Source organism: Cryptococcus neoformans, assembly GCF_000091045.1.
Source record: "Cryptococcus neoformans var. neoformans JEC21 chromosome 4 sequence".
Lineage (NCBI taxonomy): Eukaryota > Fungi > Basidiomycota > Tremellomycetes > Tremellales > Cryptococcaceae > Cryptococcus > Cryptococcus deneoformans.
Window position 1 is genome coordinate 1,194,083 of NC_006686.1, and position 26,028 is coordinate 1,220,110.

General features: G+C 49.3%; 14 protein-coding genes across 14 annotated transcripts; 7 read left to right on the top strand and 7 right to left on the bottom strand.

Annotated features, from left to right (window-relative positions):
• Window positions 1–4: 4 nt before the first annotated feature.
• Window positions 5–1,043, bottom strand: CND04290 (small monomeric GTPase, putative). Its single transcript, XM_570123.2, has 5 exons — window positions 879–1,043; window positions 804–831; window positions 586–701; window positions 262–521; window positions 5–187 (listed from the first exon to the last, which is right to left on the bottom strand). The coding sequence occupies exons 1-5, from the start codon at window positions 1,008–1,010 to the stop codon at window positions 163–165; spliced, it is 561 nt and encodes a 186-aa protein (XP_570123.1). The 5' UTR covers window positions 1,011–1,043; the 3' UTR covers window positions 5–162.
• Window positions 1,044–1,119: 76 nt separating this feature from the next.
• On the top strand, window positions 1,120–3,850 carry CND04300 (nucleolar protein, putative). The gene is made up of 4 exons (XM_570589.2): window positions 1,120–1,968; window positions 2,035–2,159; window positions 2,236–2,301; window positions 2,369–3,850. Exons 1-4 carry the CDS (start codon window positions 1,209–1,211, stop codon window positions 2,666–2,668), a joined length of 1,251 nt encoding a protein of 416 aa, XP_570589.1. The 5' UTR covers window positions 1,120–1,208; the 3' UTR covers window positions 2,669–3,850.
• Window positions 2,866–5,879, bottom strand: CND04310 (protein kinase, putative). The gene is made up of 7 exons (XM_570121.1): window positions 5,826–5,879; window positions 5,461–5,588; window positions 4,704–4,774; window positions 4,104–4,654; window positions 3,975–4,056; window positions 3,696–3,926; window positions 2,866–3,645 (listed from the first exon to the last, which is right to left on the bottom strand). The coding sequence occupies exons 3-7, from the start codon at window positions 4,771–4,773 to the stop codon at window positions 3,584–3,586; spliced, it is 996 nt and encodes a 331-aa protein (XP_570121.1). The 5' UTR covers window position 4,774; window positions 5,461–5,588; window positions 5,826–5,879; the 3' UTR covers window positions 2,866–3,583.
• A 188-nt stretch (window positions 5,880–6,067) lies between these two features.
• On the top strand, window positions 6,068–6,833 carry CND04320 (chaperone, putative). Its single transcript, XM_570119.1, has 5 exons — window positions 6,068–6,115; window positions 6,160–6,222; window positions 6,275–6,388; window positions 6,441–6,542; window positions 6,596–6,833. Exons 1-5 carry the CDS (start codon window positions 6,113–6,115, stop codon window positions 6,785–6,787), a joined length of 474 nt encoding a protein of 157 aa, XP_570119.1. The 5' UTR covers window positions 6,068–6,112; the 3' UTR covers window positions 6,788–6,833.
• On the bottom strand, window positions 6,666–7,698 carry CND04330 (expressed protein). The gene is made up of 4 exons (XM_024657059.1): window positions 7,554–7,698; window positions 7,422–7,475; window positions 7,129–7,345; window positions 6,666–7,074 (listed from the first exon to the last, which is right to left on the bottom strand). The coding sequence occupies exons 1-4, from the start codon at window positions 7,671–7,673 to the stop codon at window positions 6,899–6,901; spliced, it is 567 nt and encodes a 188-aa protein (XP_024512768.1). The 5' UTR covers window positions 7,674–7,698; the 3' UTR covers window positions 6,666–6,898.
• Window positions 7,699–7,855: 157 nt separating this feature from the next.
• Window positions 7,856–10,892, top strand: CND04340 (vacuolar protein, putative). Its single transcript, XM_024657060.1, has 19 exons — window positions 7,856–7,984; window positions 8,035–8,057; window positions 8,121–8,138; window positions 8,207–8,295; window positions 8,360–8,530; window positions 8,593–8,697; window positions 8,750–8,787; window positions 8,838–8,853; window positions 8,905–8,985; window positions 9,051–9,154; window positions 9,223–9,274; window positions 9,323–9,364; window positions 9,409–9,486; window positions 9,532–9,574; window positions 9,629–9,877; window positions 9,928–9,974; window positions 10,025–10,335; window positions 10,398–10,505; window positions 10,571–10,892. The coding sequence occupies exons 1-19, from the start codon at window positions 7,879–7,881 to the stop codon at window positions 10,705–10,707; spliced, it is 1,818 nt and encodes a 605-aa protein (XP_024512767.1). The 5' UTR covers window positions 7,856–7,878; the 3' UTR covers window positions 10,708–10,892.
• Window positions 10,561–13,647, bottom strand: CND04350 (protein transporter, putative). The gene is made up of 3 exons (XM_570117.2): window positions 12,776–13,647; window positions 11,103–12,718; window positions 10,561–11,047 (listed from the first exon to the last, which is right to left on the bottom strand). Exons 1-3 carry the CDS (start codon window positions 13,611–13,613, stop codon window positions 10,805–10,807), a joined length of 2,697 nt encoding a protein of 898 aa, XP_570117.1. The 5' UTR covers window positions 13,614–13,647; the 3' UTR covers window positions 10,561–10,804.
• Window positions 13,648–13,795: 148 nt separating this feature from the next.
• Window positions 13,796–15,114, bottom strand: CND04360 (conserved hypothetical protein). The gene is made up of 8 exons (XM_024657061.1): window positions 15,019–15,114; window positions 14,876–14,967; window positions 14,715–14,825; window positions 14,514–14,656; window positions 14,294–14,459; window positions 14,038–14,240; window positions 13,925–13,982; window positions 13,796–13,877 (listed from the first exon to the last, which is right to left on the bottom strand). The coding sequence occupies exons 1-8, from the start codon at window positions 15,026–15,028 to the stop codon at window positions 13,860–13,862; spliced, it is 801 nt and encodes a 266-aa protein (XP_024512802.1). The 5' UTR covers window positions 15,029–15,114; the 3' UTR covers window positions 13,796–13,859.
• Window positions 15,115–15,258: 144 nt separating this feature from the next.
• CND04370 (hypothetical protein) lies at window positions 15,259–16,414 on the top strand. Its single transcript, XM_024657062.1, has 3 exons — window positions 15,259–15,796; window positions 15,849–16,052; window positions 16,100–16,414. The coding sequence occupies exons 1-3, from the start codon at window positions 15,299–15,301 to the stop codon at window positions 16,307–16,309; spliced, it is 912 nt and encodes a 303-aa protein (XP_024512624.1). The 5' UTR covers window positions 15,259–15,298; the 3' UTR covers window positions 16,310–16,414.
• A 136-nt stretch (window positions 16,415–16,550) lies between these two features.
• CND04380 (monovalent inorganic cation transporter, putative) lies at window positions 16,551–19,341 on the top strand. The gene is made up of 9 exons (XM_570596.1): window positions 16,551–16,762; window positions 16,819–16,990; window positions 17,055–17,129; window positions 17,190–17,266; window positions 17,314–17,520; window positions 17,579–17,811; window positions 17,866–18,068; window positions 18,117–19,096; window positions 19,160–19,341. Exons 1-9 carry the CDS (start codon window positions 16,701–16,703, stop codon window positions 19,245–19,247), a joined length of 2,097 nt encoding a protein of 698 aa, XP_570596.1. The 5' UTR covers window positions 16,551–16,700; the 3' UTR covers window positions 19,248–19,341.
• A 15-nt stretch (window positions 19,342–19,356) lies between these two features.
• On the top strand, window positions 19,357–21,431 carry CND04390 (hypothetical protein). Its single transcript, XM_570113.2, has 4 exons — window positions 19,357–20,153; window positions 20,213–20,527; window positions 20,585–21,078; window positions 21,133–21,431. Exons 1-4 carry the CDS (start codon window positions 19,501–19,503, stop codon window positions 21,399–21,401), a joined length of 1,731 nt encoding a protein of 576 aa, XP_570113.1. The 5' UTR covers window positions 19,357–19,500; the 3' UTR covers window positions 21,402–21,431.
• Window positions 21,432–21,447: 16 nt separating this feature from the next.
• Window positions 21,448–22,696, bottom strand: CND04400 (conserved hypothetical protein). The gene is made up of 5 exons (XM_570616.2): window positions 22,594–22,696; window positions 22,454–22,538; window positions 22,336–22,398; window positions 21,827–22,282; window positions 21,448–21,764 (listed from the first exon to the last, which is right to left on the bottom strand). The coding sequence occupies exons 1-5, from the start codon at window positions 22,656–22,658 to the stop codon at window positions 21,465–21,467; spliced, it is 969 nt and encodes a 322-aa protein (XP_570616.1). The 5' UTR covers window positions 22,659–22,696; the 3' UTR covers window positions 21,448–21,464.
• A 142-nt stretch (window positions 22,697–22,838) lies between these two features.
• Window positions 22,839–23,951, top strand: CND04410 (acyl carrier protein (acp), putative). The gene is made up of 5 exons (XM_570111.2): window positions 22,839–23,069; window positions 23,248–23,386; window positions 23,447–23,466; window positions 23,536–23,545; window positions 23,602–23,951. Exons 1-5 carry the CDS (start codon window positions 22,863–22,865, stop codon window positions 23,607–23,609), a joined length of 384 nt encoding a protein of 127 aa, XP_570111.1. The 5' UTR covers window positions 22,839–22,862; the 3' UTR covers window positions 23,610–23,951.
• Window positions 23,933–26,002, bottom strand: CND04420 (hypothetical protein). Its single transcript, XM_570615.2, has 8 exons — window positions 25,928–26,002; window positions 25,811–25,891; window positions 25,658–25,765; window positions 25,316–25,608; window positions 25,090–25,260; window positions 24,787–25,037; window positions 24,606–24,731; window positions 23,933–24,553 (listed from the first exon to the last, which is right to left on the bottom strand). The coding sequence occupies exons 1-8, from the start codon at window positions 25,990–25,992 to the stop codon at window positions 24,017–24,019; spliced, it is 1,632 nt and encodes a 543-aa protein (XP_570615.2). The 5' UTR covers window positions 25,993–26,002; the 3' UTR covers window positions 23,933–24,016.
• Window positions 26,003–26,028: the final 26 nt, after the last annotated feature.

Consider the following 26,028-nt stretch of genomic DNA (forward strand, 5'->3'; position numbering starts at 1 on the left):
GTTCAAAGGTCACCTTTGCATGTAATCAGTCGCGCGCTTCTAGACTTGAAAGCAGCAGCCAAAGAAGAGTACAAAAGCTTGTGAACGGACGAAAGACATCTTATAGGATGACATGAAGGGATGTTATACATGCTAGAGTCGTGGCAATGGAGCGCTAGGTGCTCATTTCTGTATTGTGTTGACAAGCCTGTTGAAATCAAACATTAGTAACCAGCAGAGGTATTTCACCTACACACACCCCCTTTGCCGATGAAAACCTACCAGTCAAGGCCTTCTTCCAATCCATCGCCCTTTATGGCGCAACTTCCCCTCACACTCCATTCTCTTCCCTTTTCCTGCCCTGCCAAACCAAGCTTGTCACTGATCTCCCCCGGGCTCAACGCACCCTCAACGTCCTGCTTATTTGCAAACACTAAGACGGGCACAGATTTGAGCTCGTCCTCTGATAACATGGTGAGAAGCTCGGAGCGAGAAGTGGCGAGACGGGAGGTATCAGAAGAGTCAATCACATAGATTATAGCCTAGTAGTTTGTTTGGGTTGGTCATCGAGCTTTTGTGAGGACACGAAGGACACAAACGACACACCTGGGTATTGGCGTAGTAGCATCTCCAATATGGTCTGATACTGGACTGTCCGCCGAGATCCCATACCTGGAAGTTGATGTTCTTGTAGGAGACTGTTTCAACGTTGAAACCGATTGCTACAAGAGATGATCGTTTGAGTGCTGCCCAGCGGAATTACCTAGCACGACGGCTTCTCGGCCGACGACGGCTGAAGATGCAGAGGTGACGGAAGAACTTACTGGGGATGGTAGAGACGACTTCCCCGATCTGGCAGAGTTGGTCAGCGGGCGGCAGGGGAGACAGGGGCCGCTCACCTGGAGCCTGTACAGGATGGTGGTCTTGCCTGCTGAATCTAATCCGACCATCAATATCCTGACTTCCTTGTCCTTCCCCCAGAACGCGAGGGACGAGAGCGAGCTGTATATGCGGGAGAGCGAGAGACCCATTGTGGGGAGTGGGGGTGGGGGAGTGGGGGAGTGGGAGTGGGAGTGAAATATGAATAAGAGCTGATCCGCGTCGCCTTCACCGCGGCCATTACAAACACTCCGCGTCCCCCTCTAATCACGTTGCCGAAATCTTCCAAATATTTTCACCTTCACCAAGTCTCCCAAATATCCCGTCTTTGCATCTACAACTCCACCAACATGGCATCTTCTCTGCAAGAAACACTCCCCGCCCAGCCAACATCCCTTCCTGTGTCGCCAGAAAATAACAAAAAGGAGAAAAAAGCGCGGAAAAGAGCCAAAAAGGACCAACCTCCGTCTGAGGCTGTCTCGACTGAACCCAAGCCAAACGCAGAAAGCGAACGGCCTCCTCGAAAACCTCGAGCTCGAAAGTCCAAGGGAGGGGAAAATCAACTCGATCCTCTTCCCAAGAACAATGCATCTGCGCCTGAAAGTAAGGTTGAAGGTGAAGTAGAAGCCAAGGACAAGAAGAAGAGGAGAAAGAGGGAGTCTAGGGCTGGTACCGAGGCCGAGACGAAAGAATGTTTGAAAGAGGTTGCCACAGGAGATGGGGCGGCAATTGTTGATCACGAGAAAGATGTTAAAAAGGTTCAGGACCAGGAAAAGGGAGAGGACAATGGTGCAGACAAAGTGGAGGAGAGAGAGAAGACAAGTGACGAGGCGAGCAAAGAGGGCAAGAAACGGAAGCGACAGACTGAACAAGCTCATGTCGAGTCTCAAACTGCGACGGTAGAGGCTTCCCCTGCTGCTATTACTGCCGAAGAAAACGAAGAGCCAAAGGAAAAAAAGCCCAAGCGGGAAAAGCGTCCCAAAATAAAGTCTGTCAAGGGCGCCATCGATACCCCCAAGCAGCCCGAGGTTGATGTCCAAGCTGCACCAGAAGGGTCAGAGGGAACAACAATCTTTACAGATTCGTCCCTTTCTGACCAGGCTAAGAAAAGTGAGAACGAATCGTTTTCTCTACATGTGTATGCCGGTTGCTCATGTGGTCCGACTTTTCTTCTAGACATTTTTTACGCCCACCTCTTTGCTCTTTCACAATCTCCATCTCCGGCACCCAACACTCCCTCCTGGAAATTTAGCAAGGCCAAACAAAACTGGTTAATGCGGAATATTTTCAGCAATATCGAGGTATGTTGCTTCACATAACAGCCGTCCTTTCGGTAGTATGGATGGGGAAAATATTGACAATGGTCGTGAATGCTAGGTACCAGAGACTTACTTTGAAATGGTGCTGGGCTATCTGAAGACTACCCAAGGTCATTCACGAAATGTATGACAATCCACTGTACCATCGTCAACGAGTCTGGCTAAATGCTAATGTTTACTCCCCATCGTAGACTCTCATCGAACAAGCCAAGAAAATTCTCGAGCCACCTCTGGTGCCGCCCGTTGAATCTGTTGATCCCGCGGTCGAAGAAATCACAGATGCCGCAATGCCTGAAACTGCATCTCCAAAGGAAGAATCCGAGGTTGAGAATAGTACGCAAAACCGGTTGGATAACGTCGATCCTGACATACCCATACCCGAGGCATCTGAATCGAATTCTGAGCAGTTAGAGAAGGAGAAGGAGAAGGAAAAGCAAATCAAGGAGACTAGGGCCCGGCAGTTGTTAGAGGCCATGGGAGTAGCTCAATAACATTTCCACATTTATCATCAAGTCCGATTGTCTATTTCTGCGTTTCAAATTCTTTTGGGAAGGTCAAGTCATTGGCATCGTGTGTGAAACTCTGCAAGTGCATGTATACTCTTTTCACCCTTTCTTACGGATTATCTTTTATTTATCACACCAGTCAGCGGCATCATCAAACAGACAACAACCATCATGCGCATGGTACAAGTTTTATGAATTTGCATAACATCCACACATAATTCAACCATCTCTAACCGACAGACGAACTCTTACAACTCGGCGCCCTCTCGCGCTCAAACCTCTCCTCCAGATCCTCTTGTTGGAGGATCACAGATAATGAGAAGGCGGAGCATACGAGGAAACGGAAGGTCGGCTGGTGCGAAGGAAAATGTCGATTGGGCAGTTGGTGAGAGGGGAGAGGGAATAATATACAGCGAGTGCAACCCTTGGACAAAAGGCGTTGCGAAAAGGGATATGAGAGAAGTGGGCACCACAGCCACTGTTGTCGCTTGTGAATTAGGACGAGTTCCATCCTTGATGATGAGATCTTGAATGCTGGATAGATGACTTGGAGCCTCGGTCGAGGATTGCCCGACCAAAGGCGAGGAAGAGGCAGGAAAATAAAAGATCCGGCTGACCGGCTACGAAGAGAAAGAAAAAAATTAAAATTACTAAAGAATCATATAGATAAACGGATCCCGACTGGGAAAAGGGGTTAAGGAGTGATATGGCAGTTATCGTTATTGTTGAGATGCGATTCACCAACGACTTGGAGCAAGTTAAGAGAAGACAAGTCTAAGAAGGATGAAGGATGGAATCCCTTCGACTTGCTCATCTCCCGATAATCTTGGCGCGCCGAACCATTTGTCGTTTCCTCCTCGTCCTTCATTAAACATCCACCGTCGTTTTCAATTCGCTTATTTACCAACCACCGGTGTCCCTGGCTTTAGTCTGACTCCTGAGTTGTCGTTGGTTATCCTGCGCTACGTAATCATCAGAGACCTTTTCGCATTTCAAAAGTGATTCTGCTTACCCTGCAATCCGTCCTCACCAGTGGCACCAGAGCTCTTCACCCCCGGCTGCAAAGACCAGTCAAAGACGTAGTCATACTGAAATCCCTCCCGAATAAACAAGTCACGGAAAAGCTTGCGGAGATAAGAATAGTCCGGCTTGTCGTCGAATCGAAGAGAGCGGCAGTAGTTGAGATAGATGGCAAATTCATGGGGGAAACCTCGACACAGGACTTCGGTAGGAGTAGTCATTTCTGCAGACGATAATCAGCGCTAGAAGACATATTGTGCACTCTACTCACTCTTCTCCATGATGCGGTCATACTTCTGCTTCTTGGTAGCAGCCTTCAGACCCTGCCAAGGAAGTTGGCCACGGAGGAAGTACTAATGAGATATTAGCCAGGAACAATCTCCGGATGCACATTACTTACCATCAAGACATAGCCCAATGACTCAAGATCATCTCGACGAGATTGCTCTACACCCAAATGGGTGTTGATAGAAGTGTATCGCGCAGTACCAGTAAGATTCTTGTTCTCCCTGTAAGGGATGTGCAGGTGTGTCTTGGGGTCTCGGTATTTCTTAGCCAATCCGAAGTCAATCACATTCACTTGGTTTCCACGCTTTCCAACACCCATCAAGAAATTGTCGGGTTTGATATCTCGATGAATAAAGTTACGAGAGTGAATATACTCAACTCGAGAGATAAGCTGATCGGCTAGCAAAAGAACAGTCTTGAGGCTGAGTTTGCGGTTGCAGAAGTTGAATAAATCCTCAAGGGAGGGGCCCAACAAATCAAGCACCATGGCGTTGTAGTCGCATTCAGTTCCATACCACCTGACGAAAGGGATACCAACACCACCTGCAAGAGTCTTGTACACCTTGGACTCGTATTCGAGCTGGGGGTGCTTGGCCTTGACAGACTCAAGTTTGATAGCGACCTCTTCGCCGGAAACGATATTGACACCAAGGTAGATATCACCTGCAATGACATGAGCGTTCTTTTCGATGCAAATTGAAAGCTGACTAACCGAATGAACCACTGCCAATCTTCTTGCCAATCCTGTACTTTCCTCCCACTCGAAGGTCCATGGAAGTCATTCTGCGATATGATGTCACGATTGTCATTGGGATAATGCACGTAATGTGTCACCGGACAAATGGACAGATGTTATTGTGTTGTGGAAATGAGATTGTTCGAACGATGGCGAGACAAGTTAATGATATATTTGAGAGAAAGATTCAATAAAGAACATGGCCGACGTTAATCAGGGTTGACAGATAATGTATGATGTTGAATGAAGCGTAGGTGCGTATGATGGTTGAGCGACGTCGTTGAGGGACATGAAGATGTGTTGGGGATTATGAGAATCGGAGTGAAACAAAGCAGTGAAGAATGAAAGGTGTAAATCATTGGGGACGGATGACAAGGAACAGGACGAATTTGATTGGTAAAAAAGGTCGATGCAGCAAATTGGTGTTTAAGAGATTGGAGTACGACGATAAAATCACGAGTCAGCGTCGTATTCCGGATATGCCACATATGCTAACTCCCGGCACACTCCATGATCTCGTCCACATGCCTGACGACTGTCTGACATTGGCCAAAGAATCATGCCAAAAGACATTGTGAGGGCGATGACCTTCCGCGAGATCTGTGATGGGGTTTGGGAAGATCCGAATCCCAGCATACGCACAGCCTCCTGATCAAGGATACACCGAAAGATCACTAGCCCCCATTTGCTCTGCACGTTCACAACTCCTGACAACAACACGAGCAACACTCACCTGAATATTAATTTGCTTGTTGAGACCGGTCGTAAGATGCGATAGGTGGGCGGGAATCAGGAAGTAGAGATATACGCTTTATGAGGGCGTACAAGTTCGTTGAATATGTGAAAAAGCAAGTAGACTGACTGTTCGCGGTTTGAGAACGGGAACGTCCCACGGGCGGGCGAATGACGAACAATAGAGTTTACGATGGTATAGAGGTTTGTCGAAAAGGATGCAGGATATTAATGAAGGGAAAGTCTCCGAGTCAGCGCGATTCTCTGCAGGTTTTCTTCCTTTCATACCGCGCCACTGTCTGAAACTTGTGTCTCAAAACAACTGGCGAGTCCAAATGTGCGGATGGCTCGGAGGCAAGCACTCACCTTGAACAGGACAGAGGAGGCGGAGAGAACGTAGTGAGAGGAAGGAAGGAAGAAAGAGGAAGAGAGAAAGACATGGTGACTGGACCGGAGTAACGTGGTGGTGGAAGGATCGACGGCGGGACTCCCACCAGAGAGTATTGCCGAGTAACCCCGATGATGTGGCTCCTTGAACACGCACGCGTCTTTCCTCATTCATTGTCGGCTACGCTCGGTACAGTACACTGCGTCCTGTACACCACATCTAGTCTTTCCTTGCGTCTTTTTTCAAGTCAGCCAGTGCTTGTACAATGGTGGGCATATTTCTCTTGGTAACCATCCTTGCTGACCGTACCAGTCCTTCCGCGTAGTCCCTCCCACAGCTCAGACATCCACCGACCCTCATGTCGTTTCTACTCAGGTTCGTGCACTGGCATTTCTGACTAACACCTTACTCATGAAGTATCGCATAGGCTACTGTCCACCCCATCTCTGGAACACATGACACTTTCCGACACGGCTTGAAATCTGCTGCTCAAAGTGTGGCCGCCGGTACAACAAGCCCCCTTCAAGCCCGGTTGGAGAAGGTTGGTCTGTTCGATTGTATCAGGGATAAAGAGTGAATCTGATAAGAAGTAGTGGTCTCAAACCCAAACCCAACTTCAACAAAACATCCAACGCAGCACGTTTGGACTTGCCGTCCCTTTGAAGCAAGCCATGGAAGTCAAGCTTGTCTCTGAAGTAAGCTCGAATCATGCGAAAACTCATCCTGTTGGCTGATTACCCCTCAAAAGTCGCTGCATAATCCCCTTTTAGAACAATCTACTCTTTCCGGGCTCCCCATTGGCGGATCGCACAATCTCTCCCTCGAGATACTTCAAGGTCGGGATGAAAGCCTTGACGCCGACGAATTTATGGGAGGAAGTCAGTCGATGGCAGAGGTTCTAGATGTCAACGGCGCATTGGAAAGGAAAAGAGGGATATAAGAAAGTAGTCAGAAGGTTCCACATGTAGATGCATTGTATTGTACAATATAGACTCTTGGATGGGACCGCCGCACTACTTTCTTATTCTATAAGCGGCGGGTGGACTGTTTCTTATCCAATCGTCTGGTAGCCATTCCTTCCTGGAGCACCAGTCGGATGGCCTTGACCTTGTTCTTCGTCTCCTCCAAGACGGAAACCACCTGACGATGGGAAAGTCTGCTGCGCAGGGGCAGCGCTAGGCTGATTGTCGCCAAAGTCGCCTGGCATACTCGCAGGCATCCCCCAGGCTACGGTGGCTCTTCTTTTAGAATTTGCTCACATAACACCATTGAAAGGCTCACAATTCTGTCCTCCCAGACGGTTAAATCCACCGATTCCTGTCCATCCTTCAAGGCTGAGCTCTCCACCGCGCTCTCTCAACTGAGCCAAACAGCTGAAAAACAAGGGCGCCTTCAACAGTGCCAGCAAGAGAGTAACAATCCATGGGAGGATAGACAGACTACGGAACAGTATGGCGTAAAGATCAAGGATAAAAGTGAGGGGTATGAGGATTAGAAACTGTGGTGCACAGGATATTCCCAGGCAAGTGGGCAAGTATGAGCATCACAATGAAAAGTCTGATAGAGAAGCGTACCTGTCTGAAGGGAGCATTGCTATTCTTCATCTCATAGCTTAATACCCCAAAAAGCTTTGTTAAGCGCATTAGCTTGGTGTATCTAGTGTCCAAACAAGCACGTCATGGAGGCATGCACAGAGACAGACATACGACGACCGGGAGGTTGTATGCCAAGGAAGCTTGAGACGCAGCAGTGATGAGGGACAGAGTGGTTGCACCTGAAAGGAGCGAGAGGGGATCCTGAGATGCGAAGCGGTCTTGGAGGGACATGATGGCTGCTGGAGATGGTGGTGGACGAGGGGACGGAATGTGGATAGATTACAGGAAAGGGACTCCGGAATGCGGGGAATGCGGCTTTTCCGAACAAGTGATGACGTGGACACTTTTGTGAGGACTCGGCGGCCGGGGCAGCAACAACAACAAAACGATCGACACTCGCACTGCATAGTAAGCGCTTCTCTTGCCACCAAGCAGAATGAGGTTCCCCCTCCTCCTCCCTTTCGCCGCTCTCGAGCTCCCGGTCCCCACCGCCCCCCTCGAGTGGAAGCAAGCGAACTTCCTCAGCATCTCAGACAGCCACGGCAAGTGCCCAAACCCTTCCAGCAGCCAACATGCTCACACATTCCCACAGGCTGGCTCCTCGGACACCAACATGTGAGCACTTGCAAGCATCACCCTTAAAGCCTTGCTCACCATAATGCATGCCATTTATGACAGTCAACATGGCCTGAACCGGTGCGCTTCTGGAAGTCGCTGATTACGAGCTGGCATGCCGACTGACCTCCTGCGTGATACGCCCATAGAATTACTCGGGAAATTATGGGTCGTTCGCATCATTCGTGATCCACATGCGCAAAATAGCAGATGAGAAGGGCGTTGACTTACTCCTGATGTATTTCTCTTTCTCAAGGCCACTGTTAAATAAATGACGGACTGATATTGGTCGTATACTATAGCGACGCAGGGGATCATCATGACGGCTCAGGCCTGGTCTCATCCTCACCGGACTCGGCATCCTTGGCGGAGGACATATTCTCGATGATTTCATACGATGTCATTACCATCGGAAATCATGAGCTATACCATTATGCGGACGCCCTCGATATCTATGAGAACCACGAGCGATGGTAGGTTAGGTCCTTTGGGCCAATAATATTTGTAAAATAATAATACGTTATACTTCCTTCAGGGGTGGAAGGTACGTTACTTCCAATGTAAATATTACGGTCAAGCGGGAAGGGGAATGGCAATCTGTCCCTATTGGACAGACGCACCTAAAATTCACGACGAAACAGTAATGTCTCTTCGTTCAAGCAGCCGCCATACTGTCGACTGATTATGACCAGGGGCTATAATGTCACTGCCTTTGGTGTAATATTTGATTGTATGCACATTTCATTCATTCTACTTGTGGTAAAGCTGACACTTTCCCAGTCAAGGCGCATGACAAGTATCAATATCCCATTTATCTCCAAGGATGAATGGTAACGCCTTTTTATAGGGGTATAACGGTCCAGAAACCTAGTAAGCTTGTGCATGAACCTTGGTTCCAGGAAGCCATTCGCGATGCTCCGGACTATTTGTGAGTGCAATTTTCAAAGCTTTTCATTGCAATCTCGCTTCCTATCCTGACTTGCATTCTCCCAGTATCCTCGCTGGTCATATGCCGGTACGAGGAGAAACCGCGGAGTTTGCACCTGTGTTTGATGCTATCCGCGATATCCATCCACAAGTCCCTATTTTCTTATTTGGTATGTGTCATTTATCTGTCAAATGATGTTACAATGTCATAATCGAACCTGTTAATGCTCTCTATCAGGAGGGCATACACATGTTCGGGATTGTGTCCAATATGACGAACGCTCTATCGGGTAAGTCTCGCGGTGGATGCTGCTTGCAAACTGACCTTTGGATAAAAGAGTTGTCCCGGGGAAGTATCTTGAAACAGTGGCTTTCACATCGTAAGCTTTAGCGCGACTGGTCAACTTGTCTAATTGAGCTGTAGGTCATCATTACCTTCTTCTTCGGGCGATGATAGGCCTCTAGACGTGGCTAGGAGGTATTTGGACGCTAATCCGACATCGTGAGCAATTTTCGCCGTCATTTTTCATGATCCTGACAAGGACAGCTATCAATGGCATACAAATCAAACATCTTATACTTTTGATACGGTTCGAGTTTCTTCATCGTCTGTCCCTCTATCGATACTTCTAACTCTACCTTAGGAACAAGGGCTGCATATCTCTCTCACGCTTCAGCATCTAGCCTCCTCTTTGAACATCACTGATCCTCTTGGTGTTTCTCCTCACGACTATTATCTCGCTCGTCATCCTTGGGGTCATCCACGCTCTGTACTGACCCTTTTCTCAGACAAAGTTTTACCCAAAACAGTTGTCGACCATGAACGAGGGAAAGGGGAGCAAGGCAAGGAGAGGATCATCATCGGCAATGCCGGGAGTTTGAGGTTTGATTTGGTAGGCACTTTGTGAACTCCGAAAACTAAGGCTTACAATCAGTTATTCAGTTCCAGGGGGTTTTCGATAGAAACGACGAACTTACTGTTTCCCCTTTGTTCGTCTGTTTCCCCAAACATCTCCAAGGTAATGCTGATGCGGAAGCAGCACGTCTTCATTTTTATATACTCGTCTACCGGCTTCACTAGCTCGAAACATCACGGATCAGATGAACCGCGCTGGTGCATCAAAATTGATGTCAAAGTCACCTGTGACACCTTACGAGGAGGAGCAGCGTGTGAAAAGGATTCACGACAGGTGGTTGTATGAACAGTGGCAAGCTTATGAGCTCGAAAACGCATACGAAGGCGACACTCAAAAGGTGATGGTCGACAAAGGGAAAGACAAGCCTAGAACTTTGGGACATGTCACCAAGGACAAATGTCCTGGTACTGGCGATGATATCGCGCACATCCCTGGTATGTCCCAGCCACAAATCCTCGGTTTATTTAAGCAATTTCGCTGAGATCTAAGATTCCAGTTCCATTTTATAGTGACCAGCCGGATTTTATATCTTCCCCCTTCCCTTCAGTTGCGGAAGACGAAGAAATTGATGTTGTTTGCATGGACTTTGCATTGGATGATTTCCGTAAGACTATGGGCCAAGTATGATTACGAGTGAAACTGATGACCGTCACTTCGTCACTTCCTTAGTCACTGCCGTCAACACCCTTGACCCAACACTTAATTTAAATGAGAGTGAGATGAAGCCGTATGCTAAAGGGCTACGTATCAATTCTGTCTTCGGGAAATACGCCCAGAGATACTGGGGAGCTGGAACTCAAGAGTGAAGTGGTTCGCTTTATGTAGAATCTGGAATGAAGAGGGACGTGCTATGCGTTCAAGATCGCCTGTCCACAATTCTACAATTACCCGTAACATAGCTGATTACATTTGTTGTCCCACGGACTGTCCTGCCTGACTCTTTTCCATCATCCTGGCAACCACGCTATGCAACCCTTCCCATCCCTCAATCATTTCCTTCTCTTTCTCGATTAAACCATTTAAATATCTCTCCAGAGTCTCCTTGAATTCAAGAACTCGCTCACGCTCAAAGCGGACGAATTCAGATTTAACAAGTTTAGTCAGGCGATCAAATTCGAGCGAAGCCTCGTGTACGCGGCGTTCAGCCTATCAGAGAAGCTACATAAGCAAGAGTATACTGGATGATCATATCGACACTCACCTCCATGATCTCTTTTAGGCTGCTTTGCACTCTATCACCCAACTTCCCCGATATCCTAGCCTTTTCTCTTGCTGTCTTCATCCTGGCTACCTCCTTATCCTTTTCTTGCCACACTTTCCAGCTGTCTACCCTGGCTGCAAAAGCGCTTCTCACTGACCCTATGAAACGAATATACTCGTCGGCGAGATTAAGTAACTCCCCTACTTCGGACTTTGCATGCCACTCTGCATAATCTCCTTCACGAGCAACAAGGCCTGACATTTGTGAAAGGGCGGCGGAGAGAGAGGCACCGAGATCAGATTCAGCTAAAGCAGTGAGAGACTCAGCATAATCGGCCAGAGAAATAGCAACCTCGACACGATGTTTTGAAGAAATCTCGATGGCTTTGGCAAGAGATTTGAGTTGGCTTTCGAGGGCCTCGAGAAAAGCTCTACGGCTATTGAACCAATCATCTTGTTCGACAAACTTTGTACTAGTCCACCCCGCCAATAGTCCTCCTTTCTCAGTCGATGAGGTCTGAGCAGCAATCTGGTGTTTACGTTCTTTGGACTCGTACGCAAAGTTGTCACTTTCTAAGAAAAGGCGGAGATCGGGGTCGAGTTGGAGGATTGGGTTACTGGTAATCTTCTTCAAGCATTTTTCCAATGCCAAGCGCCTTGTTTCGACAAACTGGTCCTCAAACCTCCCCCAAGAATGTTTATCTGGCATTGGTGGTACGATGACCCCCGGATTGTTGTGACTGAGCTGTTCGAATAGCCAAAGGAAATCAGAGAATCGGCGGAGACAAGAGAATGTAGATTGCTGGTAATGTGGGGATGAAGTGCGGGTACGAATGGTGTAGACAGTGTACCCTCGAACTGCGTCACCTACGCGTGTAGGATCGGAAACTGATATCTGGAAATATGGAAGTGTGGAGCGCTTCGTGGGTGGGGTTGCGAAAGGGACAGAATCGGAGGAAACGGAGGAGGCATATGGAGGTTTAGGCTCCAGTTTTGGTTGGGATGAGGCCGGTTCATCTGACCCATCGTCAAAGGGAAAGGTAGTATTCTCATCTAAACTCGCGAGTCCCGGTTCACCCCAACCGCTTTCTTCTCCTTCACCCCATGATGTCATGGCTCCTGTTACAGATCCCGATGCCATACCTAGTGTACTTTTGCCAAACAAACCATCATTGTCATCCTCATCCAAGGCACCCCAGCCCCTGCCTCCAAATCTGGTCGTGGTCGTGCTTACAGAAGGTTGAGATTCCCCTGGCTGCGGTGTATTCCAAGTGTCTCTACTGGAGTGTATTTGCTCAGGGGCAGAGCCGCCAATGGACAAATTCTTGTAAGGTTCTTCAATGGAAGAGGCATCAAGGGGCGATACAGACATGCCGTTCGATCGAGGAGTTGACAAAGTCACAGTGGATGCGTTGTCCTTTTCTTTCCCTGCCTTTATCTGTTCTTTTGCATGATCAGGCGAGTTTTCTGTGGAAGGCACTGGCGTGGATTGCCGAGTGGCAGTAGGGGTAGTAACAGTAGAGATTGGAAGAGGCACCGACGCAGGAGAACGGGGCGTTGGAGTGTTTGCCTTGGGAGTAGTGGGTGACGGAGCGTTTGTGGAAGTCTCTGTATAGGCTGTTTGATGCATCAGTACCCCTTCTTTCTTTTCAGATTCGTTCTGCTCCTTCGCACCTTGAAGTTGATGTTGATCCAAGCCTTCCTTCTCCCGGTCCTTATCCAAGGCATTCTCACGGGAAAGCGGCAACTCCTCAGCCCCTTTCACCACTTTATCCGCTTCCATATCATCATTTAATAGTCTCTGTTTTGCCTCTTCGTTGGAGCCTTTCTTCTTCGGACTGAAGACATACGCCTTGGAGCGTTCAGATCCGAGTTCGTGCTTTTCTCGGGGCACTTGTGCACTTTTTTTAAAAGCTCTTTTAAGGCTTCTCCCTGAATCACCGTCTTCCGTCAGACCATCGTCGATGAGATCCTTGAGAATCTCTAGGCCCTGCTCCTCCGTCTGGCCAGAGGTAGCTGGGGGTAAAGACGCATCAATCGCCCCCGGCGGAAAAAGTACGGTGGCTGGATCCCTTTCTTGGCCTGCGGAGGGTTGTGCAAAGGGGTTACCGAACGGATCATCTGCTGCTGGCCCTGAATTGACGGCAGGGGACTCGAAAGGTGAGGCAAAAGCACTGCTCGCGTACACACTTCGGTGTTTCGCCAAATCCTCTGCCTTCTGGACGAGCTCTTGTTCCCTTGCGGCGATGACAGAGGGCGGATCGGGAAAAGGCCGTGCAGTGGCCTCCCTTTCAAGCTGTGCAACGTAGGGGGATACAGTGGTGCGTTTGGGCGAGGAAGAAAGCAGAGCAGACGATGAAAAAGAGGTGGGCAAGGTGGTGGTATCGGCTGAGAATGGGTTTGCCCACGGGTCTGCGTCGTGGGAGGGAGATGTGGAAGGGGCATCCCAGGAAGGGCGCGCTGGGAGGGCTGTGGAGGATATGAGGTTTGCGAAACTTTCCTCCTCGTCCATGGCAGCGTGTATACGTATGGGAATGGGGGCGTAGATGGAAAAAGAAAAGATAAAGTCAAAAAGATGAAACAAAAGAAATGTAACAACGGACAACGAGCGAGGAAGCGAGTGACGCGACACGGCAAACGCCTCCCTTCGGGCCCGGGCCCGGGGTGCGACGGAGTATACAACACAACAAATGAGATAACGGCAAACGGAACTGCATAGCTGCTACATATATTACATACCGCCCAAAGCACACCCCATCTACAGAACTTGATAGTGCTAAAACAACTCAGATGGTACTCCATGCAGGGGAAAGAATTACTCACGGATTCGTCAAGTGTCGAATAAACATATCCGTTATCTGTCAACCAATCAAGTGCCACTCTGCAAGATGAGATGGTCAGATACAGTCTGGATATATTCGGTAATTGCTGCTCACGTGAAATCATTTTCATCAGCCCCATTGAGAAACTTGATGATATGCGTCACATGGACACCATCATCATTGCCCTGTCCTTCGCTCGACAAGACTTCTAGAATTCTACGCTGCAGAGGCTCTAGATGCGACCAGGCAGACTGGTCAGTTGCGCCAGTAGTCGCTCCGGCATTGTAGTCATCGTGGGTGCCAGCAGCTTTCGGGGCCTATCTTGGATGTTATCAAGAGCAACAATAAGAGAAAAGGAGGAATCACGTACGTTACCAGGAGTGCCACCTCTCAGTATCAAGCTAACATAGAGAGCTTTGAGGAGATGGTGCTGAACTTCATTGCCGTCTGTTATAGGTCGGATATGAGTTGCAGACACGTGCCTTTTGCCGCCAAATACTTTGATTGTGCCCATAAGCCCAACATAATGGTCCTGTCTGCCATATTATAAGCATTGAGAAGCAAGTATAGTGAAAATAATATAGGCATACTCAATTCCCGTAGTCTTCCCCGACTCATCATCTGCTGAGTCGAGCCACACACGAGCATCGATATAACCAGTACCGTCCCCAATTTCGTAGGAAATGTTTGTCGCGGTTGTCGACATATTCCGCACAGAGCCGATCAAAAGCACCTACACAGGCATTAGGGACATATTCGTAAAGTTACACTACCAATCGCACTGGACTTACTTGAGCTACGTCCACGCCGTCTATTGTGAAATCCGCGTCGGGATGAACTTGCTGAGCGTCGAGGATTTGCTTCACCGTCACAGGCCTAATAGTCTGATTCCCTCCTCTGGCCTGATATCTATGTCAACGCGTGCGGCGCAGGCTTAACATGCGGTACTGACTTTACGGCTCGGTGAGTCTTGGCTGCCGTAGGGAGACCCGCCCGCGACGTATCCTCCACCGGCTCCTCCGTAGTATGGGTTCTGACCGTCGTCTGCTTGAAGTCAGCATGGCGCATTGCAGCGTGCCCGCAAGGTGTACTCACAGTTGTTCATGTTGCGGTGGATAGGTTATGGGTTATAGATGCAGTGAACAGCTGCATTAATTTCATTTAAACCGCTTGGATGACTGGACCGGCGCGTTTGCCTGACGCGTCGCATTAACGTGTATGTCCACGTCATGGTGTAATTAATAAACATGAATTATATTATTACTGCTGCTCCTGCCGCTGCTGTCAGATTATTAACAAATCGCCTTCAGGGGGGCGGGACAAGAAGTCACCTGACTTTGTTGTTCCCATTCACTGAACGCAACGACCATCCACCATGCCAGACCCCGAACTATCGCCCATAGACCCGGCCCTCCAGCAACCAACCCTCAACTCCATACAGGAGGCCCACGATTCGTCAGGTGTCAATCCCCTCAATGAGTTTGCCCAGCAGGTACTCGGAAGAGAGGCCGATGCTGAGAATTTACTCGACTTTGGGCGGGCCCACTCAATACTTGGAGAGGAGCAGACATTTGGAGATTTACTGCAGGCAGAAAGAAGAAAAGATGGGGAAGATGAAGATGATGTTGATGCTGACAGGCATATGGAACATCACGAACATGGTCATGAACATGTCCATGAAGGGCACCTGCAGGGTCAGGAGGAGGATGTGCATTACATGGCGGAGAACGTAGAGCAAGTCATGGATCCGCTTCCAGGGCGCGCTAGGGGTATACGCCAAGCGAAGAAAAGAAGAGTAGGGGACGACGTAATCGACGGCGATGGCCAAATAATAGATCCTCTGGAATATGCCAAAAGCCGAAAGGATAACCACGTGCGTCCTCCGCCTCTTTCCCCTACCCTGGTCCTGATATCTCCAAATGCAGAGAGAAGTAGAAAGCCGGCGGAGGCAAGCTATAGCGGATGGTATCGCTGAGATTGCCCAACTTCTTCCTAGTCCCCCAGCCCCGAAAGAAGGGAAAGGGCAACTTCTCAAACGAGCCGTTACGTATATCCACGAATTATTGGGAAAGATTGCACGAGGCGTGGAGGAAATTGCGCAGGTTGAGCAAGAAAAACAAAAGCTTCGGGTGAGTTGAGCTCATCGATATGGCGTACCGGTGCTAATGAAAAGTAGATGGACATTGCGCATCTCGAGGCCCGGCTAGCCGATGAGCGATCGCGCTCCATACGCTTTGAGTCTTCCTGGCGACAGGCAGAGGATTTGGCTGCGAGCAGTAATTTTGAACTGGAGAGGCTAAAAGCAGAGCTTGAGAAGCTGAAAGCGGAAGCGGAGCCTGCAGAAGATCAATTATTACCGGCAGAAGCGGCGCGGGAGGAGGAATAGGAAACATTCATTGTTTGTGATTCGTGTGGGATATGGCTGCATGATGTAGGTGTTCGTCGAAATCCAATAATCAGTATGCGTGTATGTATCTATGAGAAGATCGGCCGTTGTAGATCTGTTTTGTCAGACGCACGAAAAAGAGACGCGGTTGGTCGGCGATGGCCGATCTTACGTGTCAGATCCCACCAGCTCGCCGAGTCTACTAATAACGTTCTCGATTACTGGATTCATTGCACCGTATATTGGCATTTCAGCATTTCCTCTTCCCCATCTACTGTCAGATATTTCCTCACATTCCCCACAGCTGTAAAGCACATTCGGTCCCTCCTCCAAGCCTCACTGGCCACACAGAAGCCACGCCCCCCCTCTCCGGGCCAAAACTTCGCTCAACATGTCGACAGCACCTCCTGATACCGAGATCTTGAACCCTGAAGATGAAGAGTTCTACGCATCGTAAGTTTCTTTCTGCAGACAATAAGCATCGCCAGCTCATCACTGTATCATTGCAGATGGGGTCTATGCATCCTTTGTGTACTCCTAATCGGTGCACTTATATCCTCATACTACCTGCAAGTTAAACGAATTCGTGCAGTGCACGAAACCGTCATTTCTATCTTCGCGGGAATGGTCGTGGGATTGATTATACGGCTAGCACCCGGACATATGATTAGGGATATGATGGTATGTTAAACATTTCTCATTTGTACTCTAACGACCTTGAATGAGCTGACCGATATCACGACAGTCCTTCAAGCACACATTCTTTTTCAACGCCTTACTTCCGCCTATCATTTTAAACTCTGGCTATGAACTTAAACAGGCACGTGCAGGTATTTTAGCTTTAATCACTGGCATTGCTGACGTCTTCATTTGCGAATAGGAAAATTTCTTCAGAAACTTTGCGGTCATATTGACGTTTGCATTCCTTGGTACATTTATCACTGCCGTTGGTGTCGGGTACGATCATTCTTTTCATCCTTCTGACACTACTAACCCTTGGTTAGAGTACTAGTATATATCTGGTCTTTCCTCGGGCTTGAGGGCCTCAAGTTTACCCTTCTTGAGTGTCTTATCTTTGGCTCAACCTTGTCGGCAACGGATCCAGTCACCATATTGGCCATCTTCAACACCGCCAAAGTAGACCCTAAGCTTTACTCCATCATCTTCGGTGAGAGTATCCTGAATGATGCCGTTAGTATTGTCATGTATGAGTGAGTGTTTAAGTCGAGACCAAAGTCACGTCTGGGTCGAGCTAATAAAAAATATCAGGACACTTTCTCATTTCCACGGCGAGGATATCTACGTATCTTCACTCTTCCATGGAGTCGGCATATTCCTTTTCTCATTCCTCATCTCCATGGCCCTTGGCGTCTCGTTTGGATTAGCATGCTCATTGGGTTTAAAACATTCTCATCTTGCAAGTTACCCTCACATTGAAAGCTGCATAATCACCCTTGTCGCGTATACAAGTTATTTCTTCAGTAATGGCCTTGCCATGAGTGGTAAGTTCAGCTGATTTTGGAACTTCTATGGCTTACCAACTACTCTCGCTACAGGTATCGTGTCCCTGCTTTTCTGCGGTATCACTCTGAAACATTATGCGTACCATACCATGTCTCGGCGCACTCAGAGAACAACCAAATACATGTTTGGTGTTCTCGCTCAATTATCTGAAAATTTCATCTTCATTTACCTAGGACTGAACCTGTTTACTCAGGATGTTCAGGTCTTCAAGCCATTATTCATCCTTGTTTCCGCCGTAAGTCCTTACAATGAACTAAAGGGATGTAATGTAACCATGGTATAGATTGCTGTTATGGCCTCACGTTACGCAGCCGTTTTCCCCCTGTCTGAGCTTATCAACTGGATTTTCCACACCCGTGGCCAGCGTACCGAAGAGATACCTCACTCCTACCAGATGATGCTTTTTTGGGCAGGCCTCCGAGGAGCCGTTGGCGTCGCTCTCGCTGCGGGCATCACAGGCGACAATGCGGATGCGCTCAGAACCACGATATTGGTGGTAGTTGTCTTGACCGTCATCGTGTTTGGCGGTACTACGTCGAGAATGTTGGAAGTACTCGGTATTAGAGTAGGAGTGGAAGATGAGGACGCTTCAAGTGATGATGAAGAACCGTGGACGGCTCAACCAGGCCACCTTGCCTTGCAATCAGGGGCAGGCTTCCGTCGCTACCCTTACAGTTCCCAGAATAGTCGAGGATGGGAAGATCCTTCCGAGCTTGATCTCCAGTCACCAGAGGGGTCGCCTTACAATCAAACGCTCAAGCTTTCGCATTCACGTCAAGCTCGCAGTAGCTCTTATGGTCAAGGACGTTATGGCTATGGCGTGCGATCAGGTTTCTCAACCAACAGTGATGAGAGCGACGAGGAGGTGCTTCCTTCAGCTGGGCCTTCGGGCTCGTACGGAGATGGTTACGACCCTGAAGCAAATGTCCCTGGAACAAGTTCAGACAATAGAGCTGGAGAGGGAAAAGGCCCAAGCATGATCTTCCGTGACGGCCAATGGTTTACCGCTTTGGATGAGAGGTATCTATTACCGCTGTTCTCTAATTCTGTCACTGCTCGTCGACACCATGCCAAGAAAGCGGTCAGGAAAGGAGCATTGGCCGCCAGTGGGGCTGGAGGACGAGATACGCCGGGGACAGGATCGAAATCTGGAAGTACTTCAGGGACGCCTCGAAGAGCGAGTCTGGAGCTTGGGGATGACGGATACGGAGGTGACGGAGAAAGTGAGAATGGGAAGAACAAGGGTTTACCCAGGACCTTCAGGTGAGTAATGGTCGTAGACGATTGCAGCTTCACAATTGAGGCATGGCTAAGCTTTGATCACAGTGGTTCTGTCTCGGATTTTTTCTTTTCAAAGTCTGAACCGTCTCCCCTACCCTCTACTTCTTTGCCTTTAGACGAACGGGGGAAATAGGCGTTAAAACGGCAGGACAGATGCCGAGAAACGATGGCCGGATGTATATGTTCTGTTTTTGAAAATGAAAATAGGGTTACGTAATTGCATTCATATTCCTCTATCTGCGCTGTGTCGTTTGGCTTCTTCGTTGCAGCTTCGGTGTATAGACTTACAATGTTAAAAGTTGCATCGTATACATCTTGTTCACATCTGACTCGTCATCCGTGGCCCTCTGCATGCTGTCATTGCTCAGGGGAAGACTTCATCCACCATGGACAAGCCTTCTCTTCCCGAGTACTTAGTCGGTGGCCGCTACTTCCACGCAAAGACTCGACGTCCTGTTACCCTTCGGTATATTGGTCACCTTCCTCCGTCATCGTCATCGCGGGATCCGTCTTCTCAAGTATGGCTAGGCATCGAATATGACGATCCGTTGTTCGGCAAACATTCTGGCGTCTACCAAGGCATTCAGGTGTTCCACACTAGAGAAGAAGGCAGTGGGGCGTTCTTAAAGTTCGCGGGAAGACCACTTCAAGAAGGCAAAAACTTGGTCCAAAGCATAGAGGAAAGGTATGGCCCGATTATTCCTAACGACGAGGGACAGCCTCCTCAGATAGCAGGCAATGTGCATGCCAACAGCAAAGGGCTCATATTAGGCTCATCGAAAGGCTCTATAATCGTGGAAACCCCTAATAACTGGGCAGATGCTCAAAAGAGAGTAGGTAACCTGGAAAAGCTGAGGATCATGGGGTTCGAAGACGAAGGAATAACTGAATTGGGAGGAGACAAAAACCTTAGAGACATCATGAGGGCTAGGTTACGAGGTGTAGAATGGTTAAATCTCTCCAGAAACCTTCTGAAAGGGTGGGGAGAAGTTGCACAGATCGTGGAGTGTTTCAAAGGACTACAGACTTTGACCTTAAGGTATGTTACATGATATCTGTACACGTCAAAAGTGGTTTATTGATGATTTGCGTCAAAAGCCATTCCCGATTCGACGGATTGTCAAGCGATCTTCCTGATGACACAAGACAACGACTCGGAGCCTTTAGCAAGATAAGAGAGCTTCATCTCTCAGACTGCTCAACAACGATGAAAGAGGTCGTACTTATAATCTCGTTTCTTCCCAATCTTCGGGTATTGCATCTTGAGGCCAATCGGACAATATCGACTCTTTTGCTGGACGAACAAGAGTACCAGATACTCGATCGTTGCAAAACATTGAAAGAGCTTAGGCTAGGAGGATGTCCAATTAGCCGATGGGACGAAATAGCTGTCATTCTAGAACATCTATCAGGGTAAGTTTAATTCCTTGGTAACAAATTGTTATCATTGACCCCTGGATATCGAATCAGGCTAGAATCTCTTGATTTGTCATTCACACCTCTTTCACATGTGCCACGACCTTCAATCACCACTTATGCAAACATTAGAAGCCTGTCATTATTCGGATCTTGCCTCTTGCGTTGGGAGTACATTGATCATATATCCCAGTACTTCCCGGCGTTAACCTCATTACGGTTCTCGCTTTCGTCCGGCGCGATATCTTCTATCGCTGCAAAAGGCACTCAAAACTCTTCCGCATTTATCTCGGCCTCGTCCGATCTCCAGCGCTCGTTGATAATCCCAAAGCTCCCGAATCTTATCGCTTTTAACTCTACCACTATCACACCTTCTGAAAGGCGAGATGCAGAGCTCTTTTACATCAATCACGTCAAATCACGTCTATCTGAACATCCGGACGAAAGAGAAAGTTGGGGTCGATATGTCGAACTGTGCAAAGTTTATGGAAGGGACGAGACATCAACGGAGAAGAAGCCTGAGGCTGGGCTGAAGAGGAAGATGATCAGTAAGTGTATCCCCGTTTCGTCTCGCGATTCGCTTAACACGCCAACATTGTTAGCCCTCCGTGTCTACAAGCACCCTACCGATCCTTCCCCCGGCACCCTCGCTTTGTTACCTTCATCTTCAATAAAGTTACTACTACATAGGGTATCGCGACTAGTAGGGGCTACCAGTACCGCTTCGCCACGTCTCTGGACTGTAATAGATAAAGGGGGAGAACTGGAGAAAGTTATTGACATCTCAAGGAAGAGGGAAGGCAACGACTGGACCGTAGGATGGTGGTTTGAAGACGGCGACTGCGTACTTGTAGATGAAGATGAATCATGAATACGACATTGTTCAAGGGAAGACTGGACTTTTGGCGGTCAATGAAAGCAACATGCATGGAATCTAAGCGTCAGCGCTTGACGTGACCACCTCGCCCTTGACTCTGTCCAGCCTGTTGGACTGTCCCCAAAGCAACGGGGTCCTATCCAGTCCGCTCTTGCCTGATTTACTTCGAGCCAAAGCCCCGCGAGCTAACCCCAAGCCTGTGTGGGCGACTGACATTCCGGAAAGTCGTTCGCCGGCATGTATGTGCTTGCCCGATCTAGGAAGGTTCAGACTAGGTGCACGGAACGTGGGCTTCTGTAGCTCAAGAGCGGGTTTTCGAACACCCCCATAGGCTGATTCTTCAACAGTGACGGTGTCCTATCACACATCAGTAACCGATATACGTTATGAAATGGATAGCAGCCAAGAAGAAAACTCACAGAAAACGATGTAGCTTTCGCTTTGAACAACTTTTTATCGTCTTCACTACGGTACCTCAGGACCTTTGCGACATCTCTCTTCGTTTTTTCGGATAATCCCTCCCATTCGTCAACACTACTCTCAATTTGCTCCCAGCCTTCCATTGCATCTAAACTCTCCTTCCCGGCTGTTCGAGCTGTCATTTCAAACTTCAAATCTCTCGGCCCGTCGACCAACGTCAAGATGGCATGCGGAGCATTATCTCCAGGTCTACGTCCAAATTTGTGAATCCGAGTATATCCTCCCGGACGCGCAGCATATCTGGTCGCGAGGGTGGTGAATAACTTGGGGAGAAGGGAGGTGGGCGGGGTAAAAGTTTCGGGATCGAGGGATTGGGGATGGGCAAGCGGGGGAAGGGTAGGTGTAGGGTTGGATGGGGAGGGAGCGTACGACGATGATGGAGCGTGGTGTGCGGGCTGCAAGTGTGTTACCGCTATGCAACGATAGTCCGGTACACATCAGGACATACCATGAGGTAGGCAGTAGCTTTGCTTCTTGCCTGATTAGTGCCCTTCTTGCCGAGCGTGATGATCTGGAAGGAACGTCAGTCTCGTACTGGGCGATATATCGACCCGTAGCACGCGCACCTTTTCGGCCATCTTTGCGGCCTCCTTCGCCTTTGGCAGGGTCGTCTTGATAGACTCATGGTGCAGCAAGGCGGAAACAAGATTTCTGCGACTGTCAGAACGGATTTTCGGCCCCGGGCTGAGTAACGGGCTGCGCTCACCGGAGGAGTGCGATTCTGTGTGCTGGCATCCTGCCGAGCTTGCGCTGGTGTATGCCGTGCTTCATCTTGCGGAGTGTGGATGCAGAAATAAAAGCAAGAGTGCCATGTATAGCTTGAATATGCCAGTTGCGAAAACGGGCCCAGGACGAGGGCGCCACTGCGGGGAATTTCGGCGATATGGTATATATGGGCATCGTTACCTCATGCGGCGACATCATTCTCGTACAGATCATCTCATCTACTTTTCCATCGCATCTCCATCTCGAAACATGTTCCGCACTCTTCCTCTCCTCCGCACCGCCCGCACCGCCCTCAGGCAAACGGCCCCCGTCGCGCTCCGACCACAGCCCCTCGCCCTCTCCCTCAGGCCCCTCGCTGCCAGGGGTTACGCCGCTGCCGCCGGTCTCAGCAAGGACGACATTACTGTTAGGATCCTCGATGTCTTGAAGAGCTTTGAGAAGGTTGACAGCAGCAAGGTGCGTGGCGACGCTTCCTCAGACCGTTTGGCAGGCGGCCAAGGAGGGGTGGAGGGTTTGTGGTAATAGCGGAACGCTGATTGGGTAAACCGAATTATATGTGCTATCCCCCCCTTTTTCGTCGTCATCTACGGTCTTTCCACTGTCTATATCCACCCTCGCCGACCGCGGCTTGTAGCTCACAAACAACGCTTCATTCACCAGCGATCTCGGCCTTGACTCTCTTGACGCTGTCGAGGTTGTCATGGCCATTGAAGAGGAATTCGCTATTGAGATTCCTGATGCCGAGGCCGATGAGATCACAACTGTCCAGGATGGTAAGTGACGAGATCCATATCATGCTGTTATTCGGTGCTGACCCTTTTTTCCCCATCTAGCTATCAACTATGTTGCCAACGTGAGTAGTGTATCGTACAGGTGTCGAGAAGGAGACTGACGCCATGACGACTGTTTGCGGAAACAAAAGACCTCTGAAGGTAAGCCGGTATCATATTTTTCTTGTGCATGAAGATGCTGATTGATATGAATACAGCGCATTAATTATTCTAATGAGGGTGTTTTGAGTATGCAGTCTTCATTCATAATCTACACTTTTTGTCAAAACGGCGGCTTTCTTCACTTTTCTGAATGCTGATCTGAGAACGGGCGGGGGAGTGTTCTGAAACTTGCAGAATCGTATGGTTGTGGTAAGACAAGTGTCATGTCGTATTAAATCCCACATTTTTTTGTGCTCAACATGTAACAACTGATCAAAAAACGTCCCCGTCGTCAGTACCACCCCAGCTGTGAACGTCGGGTTGCATAATTCGGCCAACTATAGTTGGCACCAGTGTCGTCCGGGAAAAGTGCCAATCATAGGATGCGTTGACGAAACATGAATGCATGATGATATGTAAAATACCTCTACTAACTGCAACCAACGACCTCGATGTCCCTGTTGAGGATTGCTACACTTCAACTTCCATCGTGATTTCCGTTTGTTCATCGTTTTCACCTTGTTCCAGCATCCCTAGTCTGACACCCTGTTCGCTCTGCTCGAATTCCACCCTACTAGTGTCTGTTGATTCCAGTGGTGTGGCTACCTGATCTTCAGATTGAACGTCTTGTTGCTTTGCCGATGTAGGCTCGACACGTCGTTGCTGGTCGTCGACCGCTGCTACGCCAGGACTCGAATCTTCCCCACCCACATTCTCCTGCACCCAAGCATACCCCTTGGGGGCCTTTCTCCCGTTGGCCGGTCCACTGACTGCTTCTGGTTGTGGGAGCGGCGGCGGTTGCCGAGGAGTTTCATCATCCCGATCATCATCATCATCATCATCATCATCCTCCACAACCTCGCGGGCTGCACCGCTCACCCTTGTGCTGCGTCTTTCACCAGGGATGACAGGGCGTCCGCGCGAATCTAAAGCAGAGTATGACTCGTCGTCTCTACCGGACTGACGGGAAGGGCGAGATGATCTGCGGGTAGGCAATGGTTCCTCATCCTGGAGAACAGAGTTAATTCTCAGTACTACATGAAGAGAGAAACGGACGTACCTCATCTTCATTTCCATAGATGTAATCAACCTTGCGGACAGGCCTTCTTGTTCGCGTCGAGCGCATTTCCGCCGCTTGTTGTAATTGCACGGCCTGGGCAATCTTCCGTTTGGCCCTTTGAACCCTCTGCACTCTTGTTCATCAGTCTGATCTTTCCATAAACGATCGAAAGCGAACGCACCGCTTCTTCCTTTTCTATTCTCTCTATCCTATCCTTCAGAATCTCCGCCAATTTCTTTTCATCCTGGACGCCTTTGATAAACCTTCTATGCTGGCTGGTCGCTTTTTCCTTCTTTGTTCCTTCCTGAGACTGTCCGCCATACTCTTCGACCTCTGCAATGTAGGCAAAATAATCATCTCTGGTGTGAGTAAACGATTCCATGGGGCAAGGTCGCTTGAAGGGATTGCCGGAACGGTATAATCGCCACGAATCTGACGGCTATATATGAGTAACAAATCGAGCATAATGACAAGGAGGACGGACCATCAAGTGCCCATATCCGTTGGCGATTCCTATTTTGACCCAAAGGTTCTATGCTGATGGAAGGGGCTTCGTCCTGCAGAGGCTTCTTGGAGGCCGTTCCTTTCTTCGATTTGGCCTCTGGGCCTTTCTTTGCATTATTGATAATAGTGCGGATATGTTCCGAGTGTGTTACTGCTCCTGCTGTTAGCGAACACGTACTTGCTATGCAAGCGCGAAGAAGACCGACGCTGCCAATCGACTAGCTGTCTCAGTAACCTAGCTCTCTCAGCCCAGTCGAGTTCAAACAGACCTCCACCCTTCTCTTCCATCCTCTTCAACGGATTCCGCCGCGCCCTGTCGGCCGGCGGCTCGCCTTGATACCTCAAGCGACCTAGCTCTGCGCGATCAGGGTCGTCGGTGCAGCACGAACCGCGGTTCTCCTCGTTGATGGGCCACGACGGATCCCACACGGTCCACTCGGACGTGGTGGCGAGCTGGTCAGAGATGTAGTTGGACAGGTAGGACTGGACGTTTTCGGCACTGCATGGCTGTGAGCGGGGCGGACAGAAGGCTGGCGGGCGGGACGTACTTGAGGTTCCTGAGGGCTGGGCGGAGGTTGGAGAGGAAGCATATGAGCGTGCTCTCGAGGAGGTCGTCTGGGCGGGTGGCGACTGGCTGGCGGAGGGAGAGCTCGAGGCTGCTGCGGGTGAGCTGGGGCGGACATGGGCTGGGGGGGACATACTCTTGCTGGGACTCGAGGCGGGGGATGCGGTGCCTGAGGTTGAAGGCGGTGATGAAGGCCCAGACGTAGGCGACCTGCCAGCTGGGGCGTGAGCTGGGCCGTGTGTGGGGGACTTACTCGTCCTGCGGGGCGTCTGCCGGCGGCTGCGACATGGCGGGCTGGGCAGTAATAACACGGAGCATAGACAATAACAACACCCAGCGAGATAATCGATTGAT